Raw genomic sequence first — 16,681 nt, 5'->3', positions numbered from 1 at the left:
GTAGAATATACATTTGAAACCAAATTATGGTAATTCAGTTGGCGCATAGAAACTTAGCACGTGAGAATGAGAGCATGTGTTCGATCCTTCCCAATTTCACTTTTGGAAATCTAATACCATTTGAATAATATTGACTCATTCCGAATCGGACTAATTACGAAACGATGAACTGATAGAGTATTTTAAAAAAAATATATACATTTGAATAATATTCTAGTCAATATATTTTAGGAGAAACTTCGAACCTAAACGATACATGGTGGACTATTACGCCCCACAAACTAAAATTGAAAATTTATATAATAGCATACATATGTTTTTAAAATGTTTGTGTCCTGTATACTAGTCAATTGAAATATCTCCTAATGATATAAGTGAGGTTTTGCATCATTATCACAATGTTTATAAAGGGTAAGCTGTACAAAGAGTGAGAGATTCTCTACATTGAGATTTAGGTGCACACTATGAGAAGACATGGGAATAAATTGTTAATGGGTCTTTATTGGCCAACTCATATGTATTGGGCTGTGTAAGCAGATCTAAAACAAATACAATTCCCATGTGGTTGTTATATGGTGTATTATTATGTAATAAATATGAACTTGATCGTTCTGCAGTCCCATGATGAGATCAATACTTATATAAATATTCCTAAGCAATAAAAGAGTATGTACTAATAGTTCTATTTGAACAATCTTTGTCAAGCTTTGGAATTATAAAAAATAAAAAACTCATCAAAGTCTGAGTAAGATAATGAGTATTATAACTTCATCATTTATTATTGTTAAAGTTAATGCATGAAAATTTGACCTATGTTGTGCTTTGTTGCAAAATCCCTACATGGCCGGTCTCAAATTCGGATAAAAGATGAAAATTGTTAGGCAGTCAACAACTAATCTAAAACTTTATTGAATATCTATACAAAAAAAAAAAAAAAACTTTATTGAATATATATTACATGAATAAGTCAATGCATGAATTGGTGGGGATATACCATGAAACTTCCTAGTTTAAAATTATTGAACCCATCATTCATAAACATTGACAGAGTACATGGATAAATTATACCTATGAACTTTTATAAAGATATATAGACATTTATTACAAGAAATTACAATTTTCATATTTAAGTCCATGTGTCAACCCCGGATCGCGAGGTGACGACGAAAATTAAATTTTAAAAATAATGAAGTCACTACCAATATTTATTTGGGAAAACATTAAAAAAAATTATTTTGCTTAAGAAAACTGGTATGTGAAAACAGAAACAGGTACAAGAGTCAATTACAAGTATGGAAAGTGTTAGCACCCTATACAATTCAATTTTTTTAAAAATGATTACCTTAAATTAATTGTGCAAATTATTGATAAGATTTTAAATATTTGTTTCACCCCAAAGAATTAAATAGGATTGCTTATTGGAAAAGAAAATTTATTTTTGGGATTGACGAGAAAGGTTCCACTCGACGTATCCCTCGGTGCAATAAGGAACTCAAAGTTATGTCGTTCTGTAGCAAATACTTGTGTGTTGGTTAATTTTAATTTTTGAAAGAGATAATTTATTTTTTGAAAATGAACCCATCATTGCATAGGGCTTAAATAGCATAGCTATACTGTATTTGTAAGCTCCAGCGAAGTTTATAACACTTGAAGATGACGAGCCACACAACAATGTCGTGCATTGCTGCTAGGGTTTAAATAAAACAATTTTCTTAAATAAATAGAAGACTAATTTTGATTTTAAAATTTTGAGAGAAAATAATTTTATTTGGAAATGAATCCATATTTGCACAAGGTTTAAGATAACATAACTGCACGAATACCCATATGATATATATAATGCTTGAGGATGGAGAATCATACAACAACATCATAAATCATTGCATGGTTAAAAAATTAGAAAGAAATTATTGGATAATAATGGTAGAAATTTTAATTTTTATGAATTTTAAAAAATATTTTATTTTGAAATTAATTCACATTGCACATAGACTAAGATAACAAAATTATATGAAAACCCATATGATATATATTACATTTGAGGATGGAATGCCATACATCAAAGTTACATATCATTCTTGAAAGGAATTTTTACACATTCTTAATTATTGTCTTCATCATTACAACCCCAAGATTTAAGCTACTATATGTGCACTTCTTGCACTAGTTGACCTGTATGTAATTTGAGCTCAAATACAATGAGACGTCCCTCAAGGTTTCAACTAAAATATTTCTAGATATCTTGGAACGTGCTGTAAAGGAATATGGAACAAAATTCACCAACCAATGCTAAATGTATGTACTATAGTAAACTTTTTGGATGTTTAAAGAAATCTGTAACGTATGAGCACACTGACAACAAAGAAAATTACATTATTACATTCAACTTCCCGTTATTTGAATGAAAATTTGGTGTTTTGTCAAGGAATATTCGGATATCTGAAACTTAATATCAAGATATTTCCTTCCAAGTGTCTGAATAGTTTTTCCCCTGGTATCCGGATACTTGAAACCAGGTATCCAGATATCTTATGATAGAATGCAGGATATTTGCCCAAAAATATCATAATTTTCCAAATTGTGATCTTTATTGCCTAATATGCGCACTTGTCTATCCATATGTAATTTCTAGGGTTCAAGAAAAATAATATTTTAGTGCATAACAAAGTATTTTCGCCATTTGATTCCTAGGGCAATAAATCCATATGCAAGGGATTTTCTTTCAAATTTTGACTATAATGTGTTATAATGCGGACAACCCACTCTGTATGGTGATTCACACTTGATGCATGTCAAGGAAATCTGATTTTCCACAGACAGAAGGAAGAGGGGCTTTCTGAACACTTACTTGCTGATATCCATCAATGAGATGGCCCTTGTTTTCAATCTTGTTGGGATATTCAAGTGTGATGAGTCCCACATTAGTTGGTAATGGGTTAAGTAAAGTGTATATAAGTGGGGGGACCCATGAACCTAATGTCTTAAGATTTTGAGTTGAGTCATGGTGTCAAACTCACTTGATGTGGATGGTCTAGTTTAGCCCATTGGCGGTGGTTCCCCGACACGGGCTTCTTCTGGACCTACCTGATAAGGTTTGGGTTAAGACATGATGACGGATCCACTTACTATGGTCGGTGTAGCTTAGCCTATTGATGGTGGTCCCCCGCCATTGGCTCCCCCTAACTCACCTGATAGTGGTATCAAAGTCAGGTTTGGCTTAAGCTAGCCTGGTGATTGGCTAGAGGCGAGTTTAGTATTTGAGCCTGAGTATTCAGTTGAGGGGAGCATACAAATATTGAGTTTCACACTTGAGGGGAAGATTGTTGGGATATTCAAGTGTGACGAGTCCCAGGTAAGTTTCGGTCTACCTCTACCTCTCTTTGTGTCGAGCTCTTGGTAACAAACTTTTGTTTTACAGGAGCATCCAGGGGCCGTCTCATTACGTGCCCAAACCACCTCAATTTATCTTCCCTCATCTTTTCAGTTACCGGTACTACTTCTACCTTTCGTCGAATATCTTCATTTCTTATCTTATCCATCCTCGTATAACCACACATCCACTTTAACATCCTCATTTCCGCTACTCCCATTTTATGCTCGTGTTGCCTATGTGCTGGCCAACATTCAGCTCCATATAACATTGCAGGCCTTACTGCTGTCTTATAGAATTTTCCTTTTAACTTAAGGGAAATTTTACGGTCACATAAAAACCTAGATGCACTCTGCTATTTCATCCATCCTGCTCTGATTCTATGATTTACATCCTCATCAATCTCACCACATTTTTGCAAAATTGATCCCAGGCATCTAAAAGTATATTTCTTGGGTACCTCTTGACCAAGTAGATGCACGGGGTCTTGATCTCCATCTCTTACCAGAGAAAACTCACACTTCATATACTTAATCTTGCTCCGGTTTAACATGAAACCTTAGACTCCAAAGTGCTTCTCCACAATTCATGTTTCCTATTAACACTGTATTTGGTCTCATCAATAAGCACAATATCATCTGCAAAAAGCATACACCACAACACTTCCTCTTGAATGTCTTTTGTTAGTTCATCCATCACTAAGGCAAAGAGATAAGGACTCAGAACTAAACCTTGGTGTACATCTACTGTAATAGGAAAATAACTTGATGTTCCATTACAAACTTTCACACATGTAGTAGCCCCATTATACATATCCTTGATTGAATTTACATACTTTGATGGTACTTTTTTCTTCTCAAGAGTCCACCATAAAACTTTTCTTAAGACCCTATCGTATGCTTTCTCAAGATCTATGAACACCATATGAAAATCCTTCTTTTTTTCTCGATATCTTTCCATCAATTGACACATCAAGAAAATAGCTTCTGTGGTACATCTTCTTGGCATAAACCCAAATTTATTAACAGAAACCTTGGTCTCTCTCCTCAAACAATGTTCAATAACTCTCTCCCACAACTTCATAGTATGGCTTATAAGCTTAATGCCTCTATAGTTAAAACAATTCGGGATATCTCCCTTGTTTTTGTAAATAGGCACAAGCACACTCTTCCTCCAAGCATCGGGCATATGCTGAAACAACAGAAAATTCTATGGAGGTGCCCAGTTCTTTAGTTGTAGCTATGCAGATTATTCCAAACCAATCGGAGTAGATAATAGTGATCATCCACTACCATGTCTTGTGACTTCATTTTTTAAGAACAATAGAAGAATAATTAATCCCTAAAAGGTAAACTGTTCCTATAAGTAATAGAAAAGAATGTAACACTTTGAAGGTGATTAAAATGCACAAGTCTGGGAAGTGAACTCCAAATCGCAAAGAAAGGTTGGACAGAGTCCAAATGGATAGCGTTTTGCCTTTCAAAATTAAACATAAAGTTGGTTATGTTGCACAAGATCGTAACTTCATGGTTGAAAGCTTCAGATCATTTTTTCCAGAAAGGTCCAAATTTTGTAAGTGGCCATACCTACAGACAAAACATCAAACGATTAGGAAAGAGACAGAAGAAAAGAGGGGGGGAAAGGGGGGTGGTGCGTGTCCTCGAAACATACACAAAATCTTACCCTCCAGAATATCCTGCTCTGAATAAGGCCATAGGGAACAGGTCCAAAATTTCTTGAATCTATGGTATTATACATGTTATCTCCTTGTACCCAAATGTGACCCTTTGGAATCTATAGAAGGAAGGCAGACTTAGAAAAAAAATTCTCCCAAATCCATTCCACAAAGGAAAAAATCAATAAATGTCAAACTTCCCTAGACCAAACACTATAAACAAGCAAATATCAAGTCCATGCTTAAAATGATGAAGCCAAAACAAAGCCACTTCACAAAGCAGTTATCCCAAAAATAAACAAATAACTTCAAAAACTAGCAAAGCAAAACCCATAATCAAAATCATCAAAAATAACTAAAAGGGGAAATTTTTTTATAAGAAATTAACCATACCAAAACTGTCTCATGCTTATCACTGTTCTCGGTACTAGAAATGTATGTAATGCTATCACCCTCCATTCCAACCACGCGTTTGGTGATAAACTTTCTAGGGTTTTGAGGTGAGCGCAAGACTATAATATCTCCACGAGTGACTTTACCAGATCGAGTTGAGATACTTTCCGCGAAAAACACGTTTGCTGTCAAATCTATTGTAGGAAGCATGCTAGGACCATAGGTCTACAGCATTGGAACTTGTTACTGGTTAATCATGAAATAGAATTTAAGATAAGTGCAAAGAGAAATTATGTTTACCTGAACAGGGGTGATCAGATAGGTGTTGGTAATATGTAGACAACAGAAGACCTTAGCAATAGAGAATGTTTTTTCCCATGCTTCTTTAATAAAAGTCCCAAATGGCCCCAGGTTTCTCAATCCCATCACTTCCCTTTTCCTCTCTCCCCAGGTATGAATCCAGAATGTTGCTATCCTTAGTGGAAGATAAGTGCTTTGTTCACCTTTGACAAGCCAAGTAAATGTCAGATCTAAGTGTTTTTTTTTTTTTTTTTTTTTTTTATAACAAGATCTAAGTGTTTAGGGAAAGCATGGTGTTGAAAGATCACTAGTAGCAATTGAGGACGAATAACAGTAGTAAGGTATGGTCAATTCAGGCATGAACAAAAAATGGAGAAGGTGATTATTGCGGAAAAGGAAAAGCCACTAGAATGATGCTTGTACATCTATCAAAAAGCATAAATCAACCACATTACCAGAATATCAAAGATCTAGACCAAAGGGAAAAGGGAAGGGGCTCCAAATCCACTATTCAAGCTCATAACTCTAAGCTGTCTCCCGATCAGCCAAACAAGCTCAATATAGCTTTTATAGGAATTGTAGAAACTCTCCAATATCAATCAATCCTTTTTATTTGGGAAAGAAATTAAAAATGACAAAAAGTAGACAACTTGTGAATTAAACACAGACCAGTCATGTAATGCCCCACATCAACTCAAAGTAACATGTGAAACTAGCCCTGACATCCAAGAGAGAGAAAGATAGACCAGGCTAAGTAATTGAAATAGATAACAAAATAATATGCCACAAGAAAATGTAGTAAACCAACTATAAAGAACTGAAATACAAATCAGACCTAAAGTCACAACCCAATCAGTCCTGAAGTTTCAATGATATTGGCACTCTTTTCTCACAAACATACCAAACTTTCCAAGTTTCACTATTATTTTTAAACAAACCAGAATCTAAACATTCAAAGAGTAGGATTTTCAGCAAATAATTGAAGACATGGACATTTAGTACATATGCTAAAAAAAGATCAAAAAATCTCAAAAGTGCCATTGATCACAAACCAGTATCTGAAAATCAATTAAACCCATTTCTATCACTCACTCACTCACTTTCACAACCTGTAAGCAACAGGTAAAACACTGGCTTGAATAATAGATTTTTTATCAGATTCGTAAATTCTATGCAAACATAGCATCGGAGACCATTAACAAATATATGTAGACACAGCTAGTAATATCTATTTCTACAAACAACTGATCACCCAGGGGTAAAGACTGAAAAGTTAAATGACAAGATAAATTTCATTCTACTTTCCCAATCAACTTGAATAAGTACAAATGCAGGAAAATTATCCAGGAAAGACAGATTCCAAATATAATCATGTTGACTGAATACAGTCTCTTACTCTCTCAAAACCCGTTGACACAGAATGAACAGAAAAACTACAAAAGAAGTTGCATTTAACTTATGCAAGCCCTTCAAGAAACCACATTCACATCAACAAAAGAAATGAACATATCAAGGTATAGGTTTGGTGAATTTCAAGTCACAACTCAGAAACTTAACCACAAAAGGAGCTTTAACATCTCCAGTATCAAGCATAGCAATAGGAAATCAGTGCATTACCTTGATGTGTAACTGTAGATCAATGGTATAAGGATATTGATGGATGGTATATGAAGTTTAGGTCAGAGATAATGATAATGATGGAGTAGATGGATCACATGGAGTTAAAGTCAAGCAACTCTCTCAAAGGGTATGTTTGGCCAAAGGAAAAGGAAGGCAACGAGAGAAGCAATCAAAAGAAATTGAAGGAGATAGAAAACCAGGAAATTGAAACGGGGGGGGGGGGGGGGGGGGGGGGGGGGGGGGGGGGGGGTTGTAGAATTTTGATTTTTCTTCCTCTTTTTCTCTTTTATGTTTAAACTTAACAAAGAAAGAAAACCCCCTTCAATAACTAAAATGATTGGGGAAAATTGACAGACAGAATAAATAAATAAAAAAGCATGTTTATTGTTAGTTAGCACATAATATCACACAAAAATAATAGCACTCTCACATAATTTTCTAGTAGACAATCCAGATTCAGGTTTTACCACTTCATTTTTATGCTTATATCTGAAACACCATCGTGAAGGAAGTTTTTTACAGCTCTCCATTAAGCAACAAACAACATATCTTAAAACAGGGAACTTTCCATACAAGTGAGGATAAGGAATTATAAATCAAAATGACTTCACATAGATCAGCTCAGGCCACACATGCTTTTCCTATGTAGAGCCAGAAGCAGGAAAACACCCTAATTGGAGAATAAAACTGCTCACTTGAACAAAGTCTCATGATCCAAACTTCATCAAAAGTTATGTAAGTTATTAACCAAGCACAAAAGGACACACACACAGAGAGGAGGGATAAACCCCACACGTCTTCACAGGTCAATGAAAATAAAACGGGGTGCAATACTGCACAGGAACCAAAAGAACTCAGCATTCACGCAGACACACGCGCTCTCTGCATAATTCAGACCATACATCAAACAGTTTGTGGGCAAAATCAAATTTAACATAACACAAAGCACGACGGGGGCAATAAAATCAAACCCATTGCGCAAAATGGAGGAATAAATTCTGAAAAGTTACCTTTCAAGGGGATAAATGAACTCCACTCTCTTCACCTCACTTCTGTACTCAACGTCAGTCAGTGTCTCTCTCTCTCTCTGTGTGTGTGCGCCTCGCCTCAGTGTTATTTTTTTAGGAAAAAGAAAGTGTTCAGTGTCTCTCTCTCTGTGCGCGCCTCGCCTCAGTGTTATTTTGTTTAGGAAAAAAAAAAAAGTGTTATTTTTTTTAGGAAGAAGAAAGTGTGTGTGCGTGTGGGATTACGAAAATATAATTATTTTGAAGATGAGGATATTGTAATTACCAAAAATTCTTACTACTAATTTATTATAGAGAGAAAATGTTAATCTAATGGAGATTAGATACTCTTATTTTGAACCAATTTTATGAGTTCACTTTTTCTGCAGTGCATATAAGTTATCTGCAGTAAGTCCAATACGACGTCGTTTTGGACAGAGATCATTGTGTTTTTGTAATTTTAATTTATTTTAGGGTTATTATAGTCTTTATAATTATAATTTTTTAATCTTTCAATCCCAAAACGACGTCGTTTTAGAGATAAATTCAGATAACTTATCTGCAATAACTGTAGAAGTATTTTTCTGATATATTATATTCACTCTGTTCCTAGTAGGCGCAACAAGTGGCTCCTTATATAAATGTAATATGTGCAAAATGGCGACTCAACCAGGCGCCGTTTTTGTGTGTGTGGGAGGGGGAAATTACGAAAATATAATTATTTTGAATCATATTTATGAATATACTAGTGTATTACTTGTGTTGATGCACGGGAAAAAAAAATCGGTTTGTTTGGCGTGGTGGGTCAGCTTTCCGGGCCGAGTCTATTTTGTCACTTTTAACTATTAACATTTTATATCAGTGTTAATGTATTTCTATATTTATTTTATGATCATTCCAAAATATATCGCTATACTTTAGCTAGTCTTGTAGATTTCCGGACGGCTGAATTAGGGGCAAGTGTAGCAACACAACAATCAAAATTGAATGAGGAAAGCAACAACCTTCACAGGTAAAGATCTCGGTAAGATAGTAAAAAAAGATTGAGAGAGAAATATTAGAATAGCATACTCGATACCAGGCTCATGAAACCCGACACAAAAGAAAAAGTGAAATAAGAAAGAATAAATTCAGAACACGGATCGATAATAATATATTGGTTCTAGTTAAAATTGCATAGCTCAAGAAGGTCGAGATAAAACCCTGACAAAGAGGTTAAATAGAAAACTCCTCTACTTATAAAAGAGACCTCAGTCATGAAAGTTTGGCCAACAAGATTAATAATTCAATATGCTTTACTTCAAAAATCCAGGCTATTGGGTAGGGAAGCAAAGGAGGATGTCCGAGGTAAGAATTATGCACAACAAGATAGTTGAAGCTATACACCACAGATCAAAGGCTAACAAGGCTCGGACCAAGAACATGGCCGACTTTCAGATACTAAGAATAATAAAAATATTCACAAATGCGATCAATAAGGTACACACATTCTAAACCTTCTTTCTTTTAGCTGTTACTGTGCACACACCCCACCCTTTGGCTATGCCATTTTTACTATAGTGCACAATGATATGCTGATTTCTAAGGTATCTCTTCCATAGATACCTGAGAAAGGACGCATAGATCCAAAATAAATATACCAATCATTAGGTTGGACATCTCGAATATCAGATCGGAACTAGAACTATATAAAACTCAACCTGTTAGATGGTAAAAAAAAAAATCTAACTTGATTGTTAATTGGTGGTGTAATTTGTGATAGGGAATCATGTTGATACTATGTTAATATTTGAGATGAATATAAATATAATAAATATATTCAATGTGAATATGACACAAATAAATATTTGGGTCAAAATTTCCGACAAAAATATGATCCATTAATTTTATGGGTTGATAATACAAATAACTCATTAACCTTAAATTAACGTATTCTCAACACGATTCACTTGTTATGCAGGTTATATGATATGACACAAAGAATAACATGTGTATTAAAGGTAGCTCTTTCTAATTACCAAAAATAAAATAAAAAATGAGGTAGCTCTTTCATCAATTAACAATATTAACCAAATAATGACACGACGTTATACAGATAACCCATCGGTCAAAATCATAAATCAATGTTGTTTTTACATATTAACACGCAAATGACATAAACTTTTATATGTTATTTTTACCAATACGAACATACATAAATGTGAATCAACCCAAATATAAAAAACTTATGTCATGTTTGTATGATGTACTGAATTGACACCCCTATATAATGCATTAATGTTGTAGTTTTTCTTCGTGATAATGATTTAAAAGTTAAAACCAAACTTTGTAGATTAACTAAATAATTTAATTTTTTTATTTGGTGAAAGAAAACAACTTAATTTAAGTAAAGAAATTTTGTTTTAATTAATTTTAAATATAAAATTTTATATTATCATTCAGTCATATGTTAATACATCAATAGAAGTGTTTGACAATGACAATAAGACCCATAAAATAAAAGGTGAAATTTTGTAATAGTATGACATCACAAGTTGACAACACACGTTAACGTAAATAATTTTGCGTAAAATCAAATATTTATTTCGCAACCCTATATATAAATTTAAGAATTAATATTTTCAAATAAGAAATAATTTTATCTTCTACAAAACATATAAAAATATGAAACTCATTTTTTTTTTCTTTTTACATGGCACATATGAATCTCACACAATTATATGTGTATTAAAAAATAAAATTATCTCATATAATATAACAAATATTAATTTAACCTATATCATTATACTACATCTGTTTTGTTTTAGAGGATATTTATTTATTTTCAACTTTGAAATTTAAATCCCAACAACTCCAAAGATTTTTCGTCAATAATTTCTTAAAAAAATATATATGATCCCTTCAAACTTAGAAAAGGGTTCAAATTCAAAGTCATCTGTTTAGCCATTCTTAGAATCTGAGATGGTTGAAAATTTTAAGAGAAAGATTAAAAAAAAAAAAAATTAAAAAAAACCCCTCTTTTAAACAACTCAAGCTTACCAGTTCCTCATTGTTCTGGTTCTGTTATTCATTCTCTCTCTAAAACCCTTTCTCTCTCTAAATTCCTCTCCCCATTACCTCAACTGATCACTTTGTTGTAACTTGTAACCTCAACCTCTCTCCTCAATTCATATTTCATACTCTTGCCACTTCCACCTCTCATCACCACCTTCAGTTCTCCATAACCAACTCCAACTATAACATCATCATCATCATCATCGTCATTTTCCTCAGTCTTCAAAAAAAAAAAAAAAGAACCATTCCTACGGTTCAACGGTTCAACTTCGAGTTTCGGTTCGGTTCGGTTCGGATGATTTTGGAAAATGAAAACCAGAGTTCCGTGCTGTTCCATTTGCCAAACGCGGTACAACGAGGAGGAGCGGGTTCCGCTCATGCTCCAATGCGGCCACGGTTTCTGCAAAGAATGCCTTTCTAGAATATTCTCGGCGTCGCCGGACACCACGCTGACGTGTCCGCGGTGCCGCCACGTCTCCACCGTCGGAAACTCCGTTCAAGCTCTCCCTAAGAATTACGCCGTCATCGGCCTCCTTCGCAGGCCCTCGCCTAAAGCAGTTAGGTCCGTTTTCGACTTCAATTTTGACTACACCGAAGACGAAGACGAAGACGAAGAAGAAGATGACGTGGACGTGGCGCGGCGGCGGAGCCATGTGGCGCAGAAGTCGTGGTCGGGGAGGATCGGGGATTTGAGGTTGGTGAAGCGGATTGGGGAGGGGAGGAGGTCTGACGTGGAGATGTGGACGGCGGTGATTGGCGGCCGGCATAAGGTGGCGGTGAAGAAGGTTGCGGTGGTGGGGGAGGTGGTGGAGTGGATGATGGAGAAGCTTGAATTGTTGCGTCGGGGTTCGATGTGGTGTAGGAATGTGTGCACGTTTCATGGGGCAGTGAAGGTGGATAACTGTTTGTGCATTGTCATGGACAGGTGTTATGGATCGCTTCAGTCTGAGATGCACCGCAACGAGGGCAGGCTTACTTTGGAGCAAGTCCTTAGGTTTTATTTTGTTCTTTGATTTGTGTCACTTTACAAATATGAATATGAATACAAGTTATTAATAAATAGATATACAAAATTTATATGCATATATTATTTCTTTATTTGTTATTTTATATTTATATGGGTTATTAGTTTAGTATGAAGGTTAATGTTGATACCTTCACCTATAACTAGGAAGATGATTTAAACTTGTAAATGAATAGATATTTTGGAATTCAGTCTAAAGATATATTGCCACTTCACAATGATCCTCCATGTGTCAACGTATTATAGACTATGAATATGATTAAAAATTGTTACTTTAAAGATATTATGAAATTAAAGCTTTAGATATGTTAGTTCACCCAAAAAAAAAAAAAAAAAAACCTTTAGATATGTTGTCACCTATACGATGTACTGAGTCTGAACTAACAAAACTCTGTTTTACTTCTCTAATCAAATTTCTGGTTGTAGCATTTCTTTTCTCTGTTTTTTTTTTTGTATTTTTTTCTATGGTTTTTGTGATAAGCTAGTGGGAAGAAATTTATTACTGGAACTTGGTAGTTAGGAATAAAAAAGAAGCGTAGCAATTTTCGTGCTTGATTAGTTTAATTTATATAGATTGGTTTGATGAGTATTATAGCTGCCAATATTACAGGTTATAAGTACGATGAACTGCATTATGGTGAAAATTTAAAGAAAATGCAATGTTAATGACTGTTTGTAGGGACACTGGTACCTCAGTGATCATCCAGACTGGAGTTAATCGGAGTGGTTTATTCAATATCCAACATTTATCATTTAACTGACGTGCTGCCTCTGTACTTTACTGTTTTTTTTTTGCAATTAATCATGAATAAAAAAAGGGTTGAATTGTTTGGATGAAATTGTGTTGAAAACATTTCACAAGAACAGTTTTATCTATGGCTTGATGATTGCTTGTTTTCTTAATTCTTATTCATGTAATATGGTCAGCTTAAAAATAATTTCCCTGTGATTGGAGTTCTCCCATATTGTATACCAATTGCCCGTGACAGCTGTGAATAGTGACTTCAAATTTTGGCAAATGTAGATATGGGGCAGACATTGCGCGAGGGATTGCTGAGCTACATGCTGCAGGCATTGTTTGCATGAATATAAAACCATCCAATCTTCTTCTTGATCCAGACGGTCATGCAGTGGTTTCTGATTACGGACTTGCTGCAATTCTAAAGAAGCCTTCCTGTTGGAAGGCCCAACCAGAGTGTGACTCCTCAAAAACACACTCCTGTATGGAATGTACAATGCTCAGTCCACATTACACAGCTCCAGAGGCTTGGGGGGAACCGGTGAAGAAGTCATTAAATTTGTTCAGGGATGATGCAATAGGTATATCTGCAGAGTCTGATGCCTGGAGTTTTGGTTGTACACTGGTGGAGATGTGCACTGGTTCTGTTCCGTATGTGGAGCAATTCATTCTTTATTGAACCTTTCTTCCTTATGTTCTCACTTCTTTTCTTAGAATTTCATACTGCAAAATCTATGCTTGTGCAGTTGGGCTGGTTTAAGTTCAGAGGAAATTCATCAAGCGGTTGTCAAAGCAAAGAATCAGCCCCCACAGTATGCTAGTGTGGTTGGTGGTGGAATACCTAGGGATTTGTGGAAGATGATTGGAGAGTGCTTGCAGTTCAAGCCATCTAAAAGGCCTAGTTTTAGCGCAATGCTAGCAATATTTCTCCGTCATTTGCAGGAAATACCACACAGCCCTCCTTCGAGCCCTGATAAGTAAGCCTCTAAAGTTATTATATCCATGGCTTGTATCTTCTATGCTGTTTATATGGCATCTGATTGAGCAGTCAAAGTGTAGGCTATTTATGGTTTTTAATAAGCAATGTGAGCTTGCTTGTGAATGAGCCAAATCCACAATTCTCATTGATGTCCAGCATTTGTCTTACACAGTGTTATATATTTCTGTAAATACAGTGACTTTGTTAAAAGCTTTGCATCACATGTGATGGAGCTGTCCCCTGTTCCTGATTTAGATGTTACTCAGCAAAGCCCAAGCCATCTTCATCGACTTGTGTCTGCGGGGGACGTCAGAGGTGTTAGGTTGGTTGGTCCTACAACCAATCTTCCGTGATCAAGCTTTCATTTAAATTTTGATATTCATTCATTTTCTTTGTACTTCTTGCGCAGAGATCTTCTTGTAAAGGCTGCATCAGAACGTGGCAGCAACTACATATCTTCTCTATTCGAAGTACAAAATATTGATGGACAAACTGCCCTCCACTTGGCTTGTAGACGTGGCTGTGCAAAGCTTGTTGAGGCAATCTTGGAGTATCCAGAGGCAAATGTTGATGTCTTGGACAAAGATGGAGATCCTCCTCTCTTTTTTGCATTAGCTACTGGATCCCCGGAATGTGTTCATTGTCTTGTCAAAAGAAATGCTAATGTTAGGTCACGATTGAGAGATGGCTTTGGCCCATCTATTGCTCATGTTTGTGCCGATCATGGCCAACCAGATTGCATGAAAGTATGTTTTGCTTATATTATACTAAGATGCTTCTTCCTGTTTACGATAGCTACATTCATGTAAGTTTGTGGTAAAATAACAGGAATTACTACTTGCTGGAGCTGATCCTAATGCTGTGGATGATGACGGTGAATCTGTACTGCACAGAGCAGTTGCAAAGAAGTACACTGACTGTGCTCTTGTGATATTGGAGAATGGAGGCAGTAGATCAATGGCCATCTTGAATTCGAAGAATCTCACGTAAGTATAGACATCGCTTTAATTTTCTTCTAAGCTTAGAATGCGCATGCCAGGTGTGTCAATCATTCTAGGACTCTAGAGGTGTAAAAACTGATCTTAATCAGCTGCAAGGAAATTCATCAACAGCTTATACGTTATACAGAAGAATGGATATGCTGTAGTTGGTTTTTGTTAGAAGAGTAAAAATGAACACGAATTGTGAATCCTCTATTAACAATAGGTTACACATATATATAGACACCCCATTCCAGTTAAATAGGGAAATAAATCTCTCCTAATAAAAGAAAATAAAAACGAATTATAAAGAGATATTAGGGATTTGATAATATACCCAATAAATGGAAGCAATCTTTTCTAATTTCCAACACTCCCTCTCACGTTGGGAGGCATATGTTGATCATTTCCAACTTGCCAATAATGTCTTCAAATGCTGGTCTATGTAAGTCTTCAGTATTAATGTTTGTTGTCTGTTGTTTAGTTGGAATGTACGTCTTACACACACTTCCATCATCTAATTTTACTTTGATGAAGTGAGATCAACTTCCTCATGTTTTGTCCTGTCATGGAGAACATAATTTTAGGCAATGCTCGTAGCTACCTTGTTGTCACAGTAGAGTTTAACTGGTAAAGAATAAAAGATCTTCAATTCTTCAAGCAATCTTCTCAACCAGACTTAGTCACATACTCCACGAGTAAGAGCTCAAAATTCTTTCTCATCACTACTTCTGGAGACTGCTGTTTGTTTTTTACTCCTCTTCATCACTAGATTGCCCCATACATAAAATGCAATAGCTTGAGGTGGATCTTCAGTCTACTGATGAACATGTTTAGTATGCATCAGTTTAAATTTCAATCATCCTCTTATACCTTTATTGAAGAATAATCCCTACCTGAAGTGTTCTTGAGGTACTTAAGAATCTTATGGATAACACCTAAATGTTTCTCCTTGGGTGAATGCATGAATTGACTAACCAAGCTAACTGCGAGGGCAATGTTAGATTGAGTGTGAGATAAATAGACCGATTTTCCAACAATCTCTAATATTGCTATTTATCCACCTCTTTCCCGTCTTCAATCCCTAGCTTAGTGTTAGATTCCACAGTGGTCTCGGCTCATTTACATCCTAACATGCCTGTTTCTTGCAAAAGATCAAGTATATGTTTTTTCTGAGTGATTCTTGACTTTCTTCAGACCATTTTCATACAAAGAAAGTACTTGAGAATTCCAAGATCTTTGTTGGATATTTGTTCAAGGGATCTAATTCCTCACGATCTGCACCTGTAATGATTCTGTCGTCCACATAACCAATAAGAATAACAATTTTTATGTCCTTAGAGTATTTGTGGAAAAGAGTATTATCAGTTTGTGGTTGATGTAAACCTTTCCTCTTGACTGTCTGCGTGAATTTATTCAACCATTCTCTAGGGGATCATTTAAGCTTGTAGAGAGACTTTTTTAAATTACACACCAATCCATCTTCTTTTCCGACACTAGGTGGAGGATCCATATAGACTTCCTCATGTAGGTTGCCATTTAA

General features: G+C 35.4%; 2 protein-coding genes across 3 annotated transcripts in view; one reads left to right on the top strand and one right to left on the bottom strand.

Annotated features, from left to right (window-relative positions):
• Positions 1-4,605: 4,605 nt before the first annotated feature.
• On the bottom strand, positions 4,606-8,505 carry LOC133306055 (mitochondrial ATP-independent inner membrane protease subunit 1b-like). Of its 2 annotated transcripts, XM_061506331.1 has the most exons (6): positions 8,369-8,498; positions 8,054-8,240; positions 5,739-5,941; positions 5,439-5,663; positions 5,054-5,164; positions 4,606-4,956 (listed from the first exon to the last, which is right to left on the bottom strand). In XM_061506331.1, exons 2-6 carry the CDS (start codon positions 8,217-8,219, stop codon positions 4,915-4,917), a joined length of 747 nt encoding a protein of 248 aa, XP_061362315.1. In that variant the 5' UTR covers positions 8,220-8,240; positions 8,369-8,498; the 3' UTR covers positions 4,606-4,914. The 2 variants fall into 2 exon arrangements, with proteins under 2 accessions (XP_061362315.1, XP_061362316.1); XM_061506332.1 differs by lacking the exon at positions 8,054-8,240 and having other exon boundaries at positions 8,369-8,505.
• A 3,219-nt stretch (positions 8,506-11,724) lies between these two features.
• LOC133306051 (E3 ubiquitin-protein ligase KEG) overlaps positions 11,725-16,681 on the top strand; it is a 38,087-nt gene continuing 33,130 nt past the window's right edge. The window contains exons 1-6 of the mRNA XM_061506324.1: positions 11,725-12,410; positions 13,465-13,830; positions 13,926-14,156; positions 14,355-14,480; positions 14,568-14,904; positions 14,987-15,144. Of these exons, the coding sequence (XP_061362308.1) occupies positions 11,725-12,410; positions 13,465-13,830; positions 13,926-14,156; positions 14,355-14,480; positions 14,568-14,904; positions 14,987-15,144 (1,904 nt within the window). The remainder of the gene's footprint in view (positions 12,411-13,464; positions 13,831-13,925; positions 14,157-14,354; positions 14,481-14,567; positions 14,905-14,986; positions 15,145-16,681) is intronic.

This window comes from Gastrolobium bilobum, unplaced genomic scaffold, assembly GCF_033153095.1.
Source record: "Gastrolobium bilobum isolate Gb01-03AN ecotype WA unplaced genomic scaffold, APGP_CSIRO_Gbil_v1 utg4933, whole genome shotgun sequence".
NCBI lineage: Eukaryota > Viridiplantae > Streptophyta > Magnoliopsida > Fabales > Fabaceae > Gastrolobium > Gastrolobium bilobum.
The sequence above is the reverse complement of the archived record's forward strand: the minus strand, read 5'-3'. Positions and strand labels throughout refer to the sequence as shown.

Coding starts and splice junctions, on each gene's coding strand:
- LOC133306055 (XM_061506331.1), bottom strand. CDS start 8,219: ATGCTGAGTTCTTTTGGTTCCTGTGCAGTATTGCACCCCGTTTTATTT. Junction 5,942..8,053: donor GATCATGAGACTTTGTTCAA/GTGAGCAGTTTT, acceptor GGCTTGTCAAAG/GTGAACAAAGCACTTATCTT. Junction 4,957..5,053: donor AGAGCAGGATATTCTGGAGG/GTAAGATTTTGT, acceptor TTTTGTCTGTAG/GTATGGCCACTTACAAAATT.